Genomic DNA, 13,586 nt, shown 5'->3' on the forward strand with positions numbered 1-13,586 from the left:
TTTGTTTATTCAGCTGCCCGCTTGCCTCAAATGCATGTTTCTGCATGTGAGCGTGCCACACCGGTTACATGTTTTAAAGGCATTATTCGACATTGGAATGTTTTGTAACTCCAGAGCGTGAAGATGTTGTGGCCTTTAGGAATGGAGTCAACAGAACACATTTTGGGCTTAAAATGTCTGTGATAGATCAGATAAAACCACTAAACTTCAATGGCCCATGGGTGCTAATCCCTCTATAGTACAATGACATGTTGGAGGAGGGTATTATTGTTATTATATTATTGTTTGTGTCTCTCTCTATTTAAGTAAAAGCTGAACTTTATACTGTTTTTACTGTTCCTTGTGATGAAATAGCTCCATTAGATCAAACTAAACTGGCCCTCAGTGATATCACATGGAATGGAAAGGGCAAAAGTAAAAGTGAGAAAATACCCTTAAACTGCTGTTTCATGCACAGAACCTCTTTTGAAATCTCTGCTTAACGTGGCATACAATGGCGTATTGCCTAAAAAGTCATTAAATTATTTAAAAGTGAATATCTTTGGTTGAATTCCCACTGATTATCTTCCTTATAGGGTCACTTTGAAATCTGCTTCCATTTGTAATACTTTCCACACTCAGATTATGTGACCATCACACAAATGAATCACTCCTTTCCCCTGCACAAGTCTACGAAGTGCTCCGATTAATAATTGAGTTTTAAAGCCAAATACATAATCCACATAATCCAAAAGATGCCTGACATCCAAGGACGTTTTGTGGATTTAAAGTTAATAAAGTCAATTCGAGATATAGTAGATTGCAATTCTATCTATCTTTATTCGGAGAGAGGGAGGGAGATAGAGAGAAAGAGAGATAGGGAGGCAGGAGAGGGAGACTGGGAGAGAGAGAGAGGGGGGGGGTGAGACTGGGAGAGATATGGAAAGAGAGAGACACTGGGAGAGATAGGGAGAGAGAGACTGGGAGAGATAGGGAAAGAGAGAGACTGGGAGAGATAGGGAAAGAGAGAGACACTGGGAGAGATAGGGAGAGAGAGACTGGGAGAGATAGGGAAAGAGAGAGACTGAGAGAGATATGGAGAGAGAGAGGGGGGGAGGGAAGGGAGAGATATGGAAAGAGAGAGAGACTGGGATATATGGGGAAAGGGAGAGAGACAGAGAGTTATGTAAAGAGAGAGAGACTGAGAGAGATATGGAGAGAGAGACTGGGAGAGATGGGGAGAGGGAGAGAGACTGGGAGAGAGAGAGACTGGGAGAGATAGGGAGAGGGAGAGAGACTGGGAGAGATATGGAGAGAAAGAGAGACAGGGAGAGAAAGAGAGGGAGAGAGAGAGAGAGTAGGCTATTGTGAGCAATTTGATAGTGCTGTTTCATTCTCGCCGTCTCTCTGGCATCATGTATCTATCGATCTATCTATCTCGATCGAGCAGGAACACACTGTTTATATGACTCTTATTGACTCCCATGATCACAAAATATAGACAATGTCTTAAAGATATCAGCCTTTTATTCATAAATAGCGCATCATGTAGCATCTGAGGAGGTTTCCTGAGGATTGTCATCTTTAGAATACTGGTCTCGGCTTACAACGGCCAGTGTGCTGGGTACTATGACCTCAGTGCAATGCGTGACCTTTGGCTTCTATCCGCAGCTCGTGTTGCCTCCTGTGTATATTTCCACTTGGCTCCAGAGACGAAAGAAGGCTCTGATGTTATTTGTGTGATGTGTCGGTCTCGCTGCACTGCAGAGGCATCACTGTGCACGGAACGGTCATGCACGCCGTCAATTTTAGCAGGGCGGATGACAAAGACAAAGAAATGAACCGAGACACGGTGGAGGATACAGGAGCACGTTTAATGGCAATTGTTACCACCAGGCTCACGGCTGGTAACAAAAAGGGAGGCCACACATAGATCTTTAAAACAAACCATTTATTGTAGCAATACAACTCTAACAGAAGCACATGCTGAGGCTGGTGCAGTATGGTAGGGAGAGAGAGAGAGACTCCCCTTGGTGCTTCCTTTTATTCTCTCCTGGTAGCTCCTCCCACCAGGAAGCCCTTCCAGGCCAGGTAACCCAGCTGCAGCGGGGGAGGGTCGTCACACAATACACTGCAAAAACTGTCATCACTTCAAACGTGTCATTCGGTGCGTCAGTCCGTCTGTGAGGTTGTCAAAGTGAAAGTGTTGTGTTGCGCAACAACAACAACAACAATATGGGTTTACTCGCAAGAATCCATAGGAAGACTTACATGAACTGATATGTCACAATGGATTGTTTTCCACTGCTGTCCCTCAAGCAGCATATCATATGCTGCATATGTTTACCATAGGTTGTTTTTAATTTTAGGTATTAAGGCAATATACTTTGCATTTGTAAACAAAATTCCATCCATTCTCGTCTCTTTCGTGTCCCACTACCGTAATGTGTCTCTGTACTCCATTAAAGACATAACAACACGTGGAATACACCGAAGTTAAATTCATGGCAGTGGGATTAGACGACAGTCTTAGCTGCACTCACAACAAGGAAACATGTATTATAGGACTGACTGAACAAATCTGAATATAACACCACATACACCATCTCAACATGACAAGACAAATGTAATCACAGACCACGTACAAAAAATATACTGTGCAATATAATAATACATAATATAATATATAATAATAGATCATATATATGTATCAGAGTGATCACAATGTTGTCGTAGTAGTGGGGTAATAACTGACTACTGTTCCATTACCTCGTACTTGTTTCACATAAACATATTTGCAATATTTGTGTAATTACTTTCTCCTTGCTCATTGGACCTTGCATGGAAACATTGTTTTCCTCGCACCCTTTCATTTGAGCAGAACATGTACTCGTCTATAAACTCACACAGTGACACACAACTTCAACAGGAGACTTTTTTTGGTGTTTTAGATTTTTTTCTTTTTTTAACTTGTTGGCTTATTCTGGAGTCATGAAAAGGCACTTGACTTGAAAACAGATCAGAATGAACTTTTGTGGCATGATCAAAAACGGTGCAGGACCCAAACCAGTCCGATTATGAAGAGGGCACTGGGTTCCTGCAACACTACCGAGAGGGAGACAACTGCACTCAGAAAGACGATGGATGGCATCAGATTCCTAATCTCAGAACCCTCTGACGGCGTGTTTGGTAGATTCTCGGATAATAATGCGTCGGGGGAAATCGGGGCGGCATCTTTCTTCCCTTCCCAGGCGAAGGAAGACTGGCGTGCCGAGTTTGGCCCCACGTTCTCTCGGAGTTCGGGTGGCGCCGGAGTTTCACCTTCTGCTCCCAGAGATGCCTCGCTCTCTGCCACGGGGGACAAAAGCTCAGCCGCACTGCCTTCATCATTCGCTGCGGACCCGGTGGAACCTTCTGATAATCCTGCAGCCGGTTCGCTCAATCCCACTGCGACCTCTCGCTCAGGGCCTCGAGTCGCAGCGGGAGGCGCGGCGCACTCAGCGGGCAGTTCGAGACAAAGGTGGCTGACCGGGCTGTGGGTCAATCCGACCTCTACTGTTGTTGGCCACAGATTTGTCCCTGCGGTGGGAAGATAAACGCGCGAGGCCTCGGAGGGAGGGATTTCCTCTCCGCCCGCCTGGGAGCTGTCTGATCTCGGCCTCGACTCGCGTGGCAGAGAGGGAGTCGAAGCCGGCAGCGGCGCTCGGGGACTACGCTCCGCGGGCACGTCTGACGTTTGGTTGCCTAATTCACAGTGGAGTCTGGGTAAAGGCTGCGACTTTTTTAGCTGGGCCGATGCACTGGCACAGAGTACAAAGGATGAACTCGTTTGAAGCGTCGTTTCGGAAGACGTGTAAGGGGATTGTTCACCTGGGGATACAGTGCGAGCGGACAGTGAGCCATCAACAGATGGGAGCTGTGGGTTCGGTGGGACACGGGGACCAGATGGGTGAACCGCAATCTGTTGAAGTACAACAGCGAGACGACAGTGACAGTTAGGAGAGAGCAGAGGTATTTGTATTCCACATTCAACGTTGCGCGCGGAGAAAGAAAAAGCATTCTTACGGCACACTAATGCTTTTCTGTGAAATGGATCCCATGCTGACGAGGTGGTCGTGAGGAAATGCAAACAAAACAGGCACAGGCCGATTACGTGAACGCTCTGACTTCCCCTCGCCACGAGCACACACGGTGTAAAGGGATAGTCCAAAGATATTTTCCTTTATCTAAAGTCGTGAAAGCACAAAGGAATCCATCCGAGGGAGAAGAAAAGGAGCTCAATGCCCAGAAGACAAGACTAAGACCAATTAAACCCAAATGACAGATAGTGCTTGTATATCAATGAATATGTTCAGAATGTATATCATTTTTATTCTCATGTATCCAGATGAAAATCCAGCTCGACCCTGGATCCTTTTTGAGGGATAAACACGACAGAACTTGAAACGTGCATTCAGTGGGGTGCATATTTTTGCCAGGCGTGTCTGAAATGACCACAGCTGTAATATCTTATGAAAGGAATATGAGCCGTCTCGAACGCAAGCGATGAGACGCGTGTTTCACTCACACGTCGCCAAAATATTGAATTGCCTTTTTGTGTCACATGTACGTACGTTGTGTAAATCTTAGAGGGAAATTAATTAGGAAACTATTTCAGAGCACCACCAAATTAATGAAAAGCGAAAGGAAACCCAACTTTTCTGCACAAGTGAACCATTAGGTAAGTGAATCCTGGTAACTTGATAATTAATTTGTCAGGAATAATTAAACCCCTAAAAAAGATTCTTAAAATATACTTACTTATATATATACACTGGATGATGTATGGAGTAAGGAAATTATGTTCTTTAATTTGAATGCTCTATTTAAGGGAAAGAACATGCATGTGAACACTGATGTAAAACAAACGTAATTAGAACATGCCTCACAGATTTCTGTGTAGGATCAATATGAAACAATATTACCAGATCACATGTTTAGGTGGTGGAATCTCTTTTCGCTGACCCTGGGCTGACTGACGGAGGTAAATAAGTGTGTGTAATTTCCTTTTCTTCCAGTCTGATATTTCATATGTATGGAACCGATCCAAAATCAACTTTTGCTTTCCAAAAATGCTGATGTAAGCCTCCCAGGTAATCCCGGATTCAAGCAGCTCAACAGTTCTCTTTTCCCCCATACCGAGCAACGCGGAAACTGATATGTAGCTTAGCGAAAATTCAGACAGGAAGACAGTGGGTACAGCTGGTTCATTCACAAGTCTTGCAGCGATTACTCCATTAGCTGATTGGGGGCGGGCCCGATGAATGAACCAACCATTTAGAGCCAGCCCAGTTGGATAAGCCTATCACAGAGTCGTTGGTAACACTTTAAAGTTCTGTTCTCTGCTGCTGTCAGTTGTCGTTTCAGCTCGCGTCGTTTCGAATCTAATTATGGGGAGCTGAAACGTGTCAGATTCCGATTGTGGTTATCTCGTGGAGAGGTGTGTTCAGTGGCAGCCGGCGGGCTGCCCGGCTCAGGTGTACTAACCCAGGGGTTCAGCGGGCAATCTGATTGGCAGGTTAGTACTGTTGCATGTGGAATGACTAGAGAGGTAAGAAGGTAGAATAGAGAGGCATCTATCAGGGTAGGTCCAGCGTGAGGATGATATCACTGCATAAACGCGGGCGTCTGGAGGCTTGGTCTAGGACGCAAGAACAAGTAAAAGAGAGAGGTATCATACCGATATGGCATCGGCCTATCTCAAATTTTCCGATATTATCTATCTTGACGGGCGGTATGACGACCGGGCAGGTTGTTGGACAATTTCTGTATGGAGTGCTGCAAAGGCTGATGGGGCATTTGATGCAGTCAAGGGGACACGGATGCAGGCCATCCGTGGTTTTGGGGTTACTGGCCTCTGTGACACAGGTGCAGTCCGTCAATGGTGATCGTTAAGCAACTTCATTAGCTTAGAAGACGCTCAGCTTCCTAAACACCTCAGGCCATTTTCGGAGCCGGGATGGTCTTCCGTATCTAGGCAGCTTGGGACGGAGGGTCTTCGATCAACGAAGCATTATGTAGGTCAAAACCCTAGGCATCACAGTTGCACTGATGCCGGAAGGGACAGCTGTAGACCTTTACCCTGACCTCAACCTAATGCTGGCCAGTCATACATCATTGAAGTCCGGCACGATATGGTAAGTCATTCATATAATTGTTTGTGGTGTCCGTTTCAAGTATTGGTTGGCAGTGACTTGTCAGTCATCGTATGTACAGCCGTATCTCACCATAGCTAAGGTTCCAGATCCGCTCGCTAACACGGACGTGTGGAACCATGCTGGTGCGAGGTGATCAGTTTTCTTGTGAGTTTCCTCAATGTCCTGCTTCTTCATCTAAACGTTAACTAACATGAAGCATGCTTGAGTACCTCTTTAAGACTGGCTCCTCTGCTCTCTCTTCCTTCCCCGGGAAGGTGGCCATATCTCAGACTTGGTTCCGGTCATTGGAAGGTTATCCTCCCAACTTAGCCTAGCCAAACTACTCGGGCATTCTTTCCGGATAGGGCTGCTACTTGGGCCGCCAAGGCATCTCCGCCTCTACTCTCCAGAGAAGAGGTGGTCCTCCTCTGGACCTCGACACCATATGGTCAAGTCAAAGGTCCCTGAAACCTTAAACTTACATCTAACTGGTGGTGGTGTGTAATTGCGGCTATGCTGGCCTTAAATCTAAGAGAAGAAGAAGTATCTTTCCTGCTTTTACGTTGTCTCGCCTAAACGTGTTCTTCTAGCATTCTCTGGTTTCACGTTGTTCTTAACTAACGTGAAGTTTCTTAACGTAATAGTTAGCGGTTTACGCGGCTTAACGTGATCTTTTCTTAAATTCCTAGGTGAACGCCATCCCGCGTAACGGTATTCTTCTTATTTTCCTAGGTCTGGATTATCTTCCAATTTCCAGCAAAAATCAGGCAAAAGATGGTATGGAAACCCGCCTCGCTACAGGTCCGGGAGGGCCCAAAGCTGACATAATATTCCTGTTTGTATTTCTTGTTTCTGGGTCTGCACGAACCCGTCCAACGAGGACAGTCTGTTTCCGGACGTACTTCCCGGATGCGAGGAGAGTCCAACTGTCCTGCGGTCTTGCTATCCTGTTCTGGACCCCACCTGTCCTTGTCTGCGGTCTACCCATGACCCCAATCTATTCCCACCTATCCGGTCCTTGGGTGCCACCAACACCGTGACTGACCCTATCCATTCGGGATCTTAAAATCCTCTCCTTTGAAGTGGTAATCACTTCACACTGTCCAGTTCTGCGGTCGTCCTCCTGTCCTTGTCTGCGGTGCTCTTCACCCCAATCTGCCTTTCGGATCGGTCGTCGGATCCTGCTGTCTGAGTGCTGTATATCTAGATCGGCACTATTATTAGCCAGACCTTCGTAACTCGGTGATGTGTACTAGGACGGCTAGCATTAATCCTCATGAACCATAACTAGTGGTTTCAGGAAATGGGTCTAATATCAGCATCTCTACCCCTGGGTTATCCTACTTCAGGATGGAGTCCAATCGCCACAAAAGACTTTGCACTATTGCAATATTCTATTGTAATAAATGATTGTTCCACTCTAAATATACCCGTCTCTCCTGATTGAATTACTCTCATGTGACAACTCTATATTTAAGGGAAAATGTGTTTAATTGTTTTCTTGCAAGAGTCAGATGAGGAGATTGATACTGCTCGCATGTCTGGTCCTTCTGCAGCATTAAGAACTAGGTGTCTGTGGTACACCGTATAGATATAATATCCTTTTTTTTAGTCCAGTTAGCCTTAGCCTAGCCTTTATGCTAAGCTAACCATCTCCTCGTAAACTATTCCCTCACAATAACAACTGAGCCGCAGTGAGTGCGCAACATTTCAACACAAACATCTTGACAACAGCACATCTTCAGTCACAATCACAAATAATGTAAACACATAGACAGGCTTACATATGGTGTGCGTGAATATTAGAGCCACTGAATTATTTAAAACTGAAAAAATCAGAAGGTGCAAAAAAAAAGAGAAGAAAAACATGAACAGCATGTGTCGTGATATAAATACAAGAATGCGCTGACGAGGAAGATGGCATACGGTACTCGTGCGACAGCGGTGAGAAGCGCGACGTTACCTAAGTTTCTGCTGAAGCTTCAATGAGCTGTGGGCAACATAAACAAGCCAGTGATGATGAGCTTTAGAAGTTGAACAGAAATGTTTGCGACGTTTTATGAGACCGGAGGGACAAAGCACTTAGCCTGCTGACCTGTTATTTGGGAGTGTGTCAACAACTGCATGCAAATCAAGATTATTTGAACATAATCATACAAACAATGTGCTCCATGTCTTCTGTTGACTGGCACGAGAATGTGGCTATTTCGCCTTTGGCAGGTTATAGACAGCTCATGAAGGAAATAACAGGTGAACTCTGTTGGTTAGCAATTACTTCAATTAAAAAGATACTCCTTTCTTTCCCATTCGTCTTCTTCTTTTCTTCTTTTTATACACTTACCTCGATGTCAATCTCCGGGTGCACGATGACCGGGCAGACAGCTGTCGGTCTGAAAAGTCCAGACCTGGAGGTCCGTGCTTCTTCTGCTGATGTGAAACAGATATGTACGCCGTGAGCGCCTGGTTAGTTTCATTAAAGGGGCACTCGCCAGATAAACAGATCGGATATAGTGTTTGAGACTAAAGTCTTTTCACATAAAAGCTGCGTTACATACGGAGCATTTACAGTATGCGGCAAAGGGGAATCTACTGAAAGACACTACTGAGTTGCACTATAAGAAATGGGTGATCGAGCAATTTTCATGGACGTTTCAACACTGGCAAAGTAGCCGACCACTTTAAGTAAAGTGATAACTTCTACATCCTATGAAAGGCAATCCTTTTTAATTATCCATTGTAGTAATGTCGAATCATTTATGTCCCAGCTGTCTCAGATAGCAGATTAATATGTCAATAGTGATTTTAGACGACAGCATTCATGCTGTATACCTTCGTCTTTTTCCTGCTCGTCCTCTGAATCAAAATCATCATTCATACTGAAAGAAAAGAGAAATATGGGTTATGAAACTAAATCAAATATCACACACAGATATAGTGCCTAGAACACAACGTTGTATTGATGAAAATCAGGAGGCCTAATAATAATTCTGTATTAAAGTCTGTATTAGAGTCGACGTCATCCAGTGTCATACTGGTTAAAACGAGGGCAGATAAATGAGTGAGACCTTTGAAATAAACCAAGTCAATGGCTTTGTAGCCAAACCCTCCACAAGCTCGCTCAGACAGTTTTGTATTGAAGACTCGTCCTTGGCTATAACAGCAGCCTCTGAATCAGCCGGTGGATGCAGTGACCGTGTCTGTCAAGAAAAAACACAAATTTGGGGCCCCCGAAATTCAAAATAGTATTTAATGTATAACGAAGGCACATTTTAAATGATGGAGGAAGTCAGGCACCATGATCTATACCTGTTTGGCTTAATATTTGCTGATACAGTTTGGCTGTTAATGTGCTGAATTAGCCATTTAAATGAAATATGGCTGGGTATCTCTTTGCACCGTATTGTTCGCTTTGTACAGTTCTACTTCTGAACTGAGCGGACGGTTTTAATGCCAAACGCCTCTTGATGAGACGTCTGGTTAGAGTGTTTGTTTAAATAGACGGCAGGGTGGCAAATTACTGACGAGGGGTCATTGAAAGGTGCAAGCACAATGTAATTCAGTAGATGTCATATTTCTATATTGGAGGTAATGTATCCAATGTCATTATAGTGACGTTGGACTAAATGACATATAATCCATGACGTCATTTCATATATATATATAAATCATCTGCAAACTCATGGCGCAGACATGTTTCATATAAGGCTCTCCTGTTGCAGCATTGCTCTTCAAAGGATGCCAACAGATCTAAAAGGTCAAGAAGTGTGATGAGCATGTGACAGGAGCTTTCCATACTCCTTGTGCTTATGCCACGTCCCGTTTTATATATATATATATATATATATATATGTAAGCTTTTTGTTATACATTTGAAGATTACATGTGAGGTGTCAGGTTGACATGTAGCTTTGTGGACACATGTCTGGGCACACGTTTTAGGAAACTTCAGATCCCGAGTGTGACCTGAGCTTGATATTGTTCAAAAAGAAAAACGGGTTTGGTGCGATTGTGTGGCCAGGTGGGTGATAAAGGTACAGGTCACACATTATTTTGCCTGAGCCCCACCAGATATGGGAGGTGTGGCCCGTCGGCCCAGATCGCACCACAAAACTCAGCAGCAAGTTGATACAAAAAAAAAGATTATGGCCAAACTCAGCAACATCATCGCTTGGTCATCATCGCAGAAACACAGCATCCTCCCTGCTTCGGTCTCAGAATTCACTCACAGCTACATTAATGTGTGACGTCTGTATTTACCTTCAGTGGATACACTGCGGTTCAATAACCAAACTGAACCTACTGTATCTGTCAGTCACATCACCTTACAGCAAGTAAAACAATCAAGTGTCTAGACATGTTTTATCCCATAGTAACCTTTCCTCCCACCGGCTGCCTTGTTAATTAGCTCAAATCTAATTATCAGTGAACTTCAAAGGGCCTAATGAATCAACGGTGGGGACGCCGGTACAGTTCCTGCTCCCCAAACTCTCCCATTTCCGATCAGTGAATCATTCATCTCAACAACCCATCTGGCCCCTTCCAGCCTCCAAACAGACCGACATCAGAATTAGAATCAGCTTTATTGGCCATGTATGCGTGCACATACATGGAATTTGACTCTGGTGACACGTACGCTTTCGTGGTACATGCATGTCACTAATAACAGGATAGATCTGAAAAAAAGAAATTGACATGACAACTACATCAGCGCACACCCCGTTTGCTTCTTTTATGTGTCCTTATAAGCTCGGGGTGACTTTTTCCTGCTGCACATTGTGAGATTCATCACACACTTTCATGTTGATGTCACAATAAACCAGGCATTTAATTCTTCCTCTCGGGGATTAGCTGATTTAAGCGAGGTAAATAAAGAAGAGAGGTGGTTCCAGTGCCAGTCTCCAACCACTCAAGGAAACGAAGCCAATCTGTTGCAATGAAATTGCTCCTCTCCTCTATGACTGAGAGAAAAGGTCAGAGGTAAATCTAATGGGGGCAGGGAAAAGTCAGGCCTGTAATCGACACCTGCTCTTTGCCTATTTTGATCGTCCTCACACACCACTGGGTGATTGGCATTCTGGAGGGGGTTTGCACTCTTTACACAACTCTTTCTATCTCTCACTGCAGAGCCTAAAGACACCAGCTATAAACAAACTGAACTTGGTCGCCTTGACACTCACCCTCGTGATCTCATTATGCAACAGACTGTGTAGCTGTGTTCATCAAGATGCAGCATGTCTTAGTCTGATAAAGGCTGTCTCCAGGCAGAACTCCTGAATCAAGCTGAATCCTCATTTCAGCCACAAAACCTCACAGGGAATTAATAAGCAATCGGAGCACTTCAGCTGTGGCACAACCCCAATGTCGACTGCTCTTGTGACTTATCTCTTCGTGATTTGATGGCTAATATGGAACCTATGCCAAAGTTAGGTCTATGAATGAGATACTATAGGCTCTGAAAGCATTATCATTTTGAAATGATTGTGCCTTTGAGAATCCTAATTTTTTTCTCGCAACACCTTTAAACTAATTTAGGTTTAACCAATTATAATAAATAGTGATCAAATCAATCCGTGGGGGTCAAAGGTCAGGGTAATCTCTCAGACGGTTGCCAAAATACTGCACAAATGATTAGTACAAATATGAATCTGTGTGGTCTCTGTCTGACACATGAAAGCATGCATGTGACCGGAGGAGAAGTACCTGTAATCTGTTGGGGGTCTCATGATACCTCGAACCTGCTGCAAGTCGTTGTTTGTCCGAGTAGAATCGTCTTCGTAGGACAGAAGCAGAGTGACCACATAATTCATAGAGGAGTTATTAGCCCAGTAATCGCCATCAGAGGTTTCATACCGGACAACAAACTCAATGCGTGAGCCGTGTGTGGTGTAAGGTGGTGCAAAAGACAGCTTGAAGGAGAACTGATCAGTGTTTCCATCATGAGATCCCTGGACATACTCTGCTGGGTGGTCAAAGTAAGTAGCCCAGCTGTCCATGGTGGATCTGATGTAAACTGCTTTGTGGAAGGAGACGTTCAGGACCCGTATCACCCCACTGAAGGCAAGTGGCTCAGTCTCTGCTGTAGACATCTGCTCGACCTCCACTTTATTGCAGTGCACCGCCTGGAGCAGAGCACCGGCGGCGGGCGCGTTAAACTCTGGCTGCACGCGATAGCTCGGTTGTCGCTGTGGCTTTCGATACTTCGCCTCCTCTTCCTCCCACCTGGCACTTTCCTTTTCATCGTCCAAATCGAAGGCAACAAATTCCTTCACGTCCACCAGATCCCCACCTGTTGTGTCGGCAAAAAACACTCTCTTTCCGGCGGGCAGCGCGAAATGCATGCGCATGTACTCAGCGGTCTCGTCGTGGATGGAGTGGCCTCGTTTTCTGGGCACCGGGGAGCATCTCGGGATGAGGCGGACGTCTTCGGCGTTGTCGTCTTCATCATCCTCATCATCCTCATCATAGTCGTCGTTCAAGTGGGACCTGCAGACTGCCTCCTCGGCCGATTTGCCGGTTTTAATCGTGGTAAAAAGGCCCTCTTCGCTTGGTATGGATAAAAAAGACATTGTTGCAGAAGTGTTCAGTCATGGAAGCTGTGCGCTGATGAAAGTACTATGGCGTCTCCAGAACACATGCACTACTAAATACTCATTATTTGCGCAGCAGTGCCGAGTGTCGATCCTGCTCGAGCCTCTCTCGTCAACGTGTGGCGTTAAATGTCAGCCATGACAACATGTCTTTACTGCCAGCCCGTGTGACAGTGTCTCCCCTGGTTTACGTGACTTTACGCATCGCAGTTTTTTGGCTGCTGTCGCGGAGCAGCCTCTAATTTTAGAACTGACCTACAGGGCTCTCCATGCCCCAAACGTGTCTTTTAAATTGGTATAATCCTGCGACTCCCCCTTGTTCTGTTTGGTTTGGGCTGGCTGAACGCCCACTACTGGAAATGGGATATTAGACGATAGGCTATCATATAAGCCAGATGACCTTCTTATATCCAGTATATGGGTATGGCACATATGTTTATACTGATGTATAGACAGTATCAGTATATATTTTATAACCTCTGCAAACACCGTCTGGTGGAAACTATTTTTCCAGGTTGGAATTTTAATTTCATAACCTTGAGAGTGTAATGGGCAAAGTAAAGGACATTCGATAATAAACATCGTTTGAATGAATGTTGTTGGATATGTGTGTGTTGCAAAACAAACAAACCGAGATGTATAAACCCGGATTAGGAGGATATAGTTGTGTGCGTCCACTTCTGGGAATAAACCCATCATCTAAATGATCACACACAGCCTGTCGCCTCCATTGAAAGCCTTGTTTACATCTGGGTTGGTGGTTTCAGGTATTGAACCGTATCAGTGATTAACTAAATGGACTACATTTTTATAACGTCTGTTCGGAAAATAATATCACAGATAA

The 13,586-nt window shown here is 44.7% G+C and overlaps 1 protein-coding gene across 3 annotated transcripts; it reads right to left on the minus strand.

Annotated features, from left to right (window-relative positions):
* Window positions 1-1,834: 1,834 nt before the first annotated feature.
* si:ch211-167b20.8 (protein phosphatase 1 regulatory subunit 3A) lies at window positions 1,835-13,127 on the minus strand. 3 transcript variants are annotated; one of them, XM_056424061.1, is made up of 5 exons: window positions 11,856-13,127; window positions 8,985-9,031; window positions 8,497-8,582; window positions 8,119-8,145; window positions 3,852-3,940 (listed from the first exon to the last, which is right to left on the minus strand). In XM_056424061.1, the coding sequence occupies exons 1-4, from the start codon at window positions 12,719-12,721 to the stop codon at window positions 8,119-8,121; spliced, it is 1,026 nt and encodes a 341-aa protein (XP_056280036.1). In that variant the 5' UTR covers window positions 12,722-13,127; the 3' UTR covers window positions 3,852-3,940. The 3 variants fall into 3 exon arrangements, with proteins under 3 accessions (XP_056280035.1, XP_056280033.1, XP_056280036.1); XM_056424060.1 differs by lacking the exon at window positions 8,119-8,145 and having other exon boundaries at window positions 1,835-3,940; window positions 8,497-8,579; window positions 11,856-13,118; XM_056424058.1 differs by lacking the exon at window positions 8,119-8,145 and having other exon boundaries at window positions 1,835-3,940; window positions 11,856-13,118.
* Window positions 13,128-13,586: the final 459 nt, after the last annotated feature.

The sequence above is a fragment of the Pseudoliparis swirei genome, chromosome 9 (genome assembly GCF_029220125.1).
Source record: "Pseudoliparis swirei isolate HS2019 ecotype Mariana Trench chromosome 9, NWPU_hadal_v1, whole genome shotgun sequence".
Lineage (NCBI taxonomy): Eukaryota > Metazoa > Chordata > Actinopteri > Perciformes > Liparidae > Pseudoliparis > Pseudoliparis swirei.

What these genes read in the sequence shown, in the direction of transcription:
- si:ch211-167b20.8 (XM_056424058.1), bottom strand. Translation starts at nt 12,721, where the DNA reads ATGTCTTTTTTATCCATACCAAGCGAAGAGGGCCTTTTTACCACGATT. An exon ending in CGAGCAGGAAAAAGACGAAG is followed by an intron (nt 8,583 to 8,984) that starts GTATACAGCATG and finishes GTTTCACATCAG; the next exon opens with CAGAAGAAGCACGGACCTCC. An exon ending in ACCCGGAGATTGACATCGAG is followed by an intron (nt 3,941 to 8,496) that starts GTAAGTGTATAA and finishes GTACTTCAACAG; the next exon opens with ATTGCGGTTCACCCATCTGG.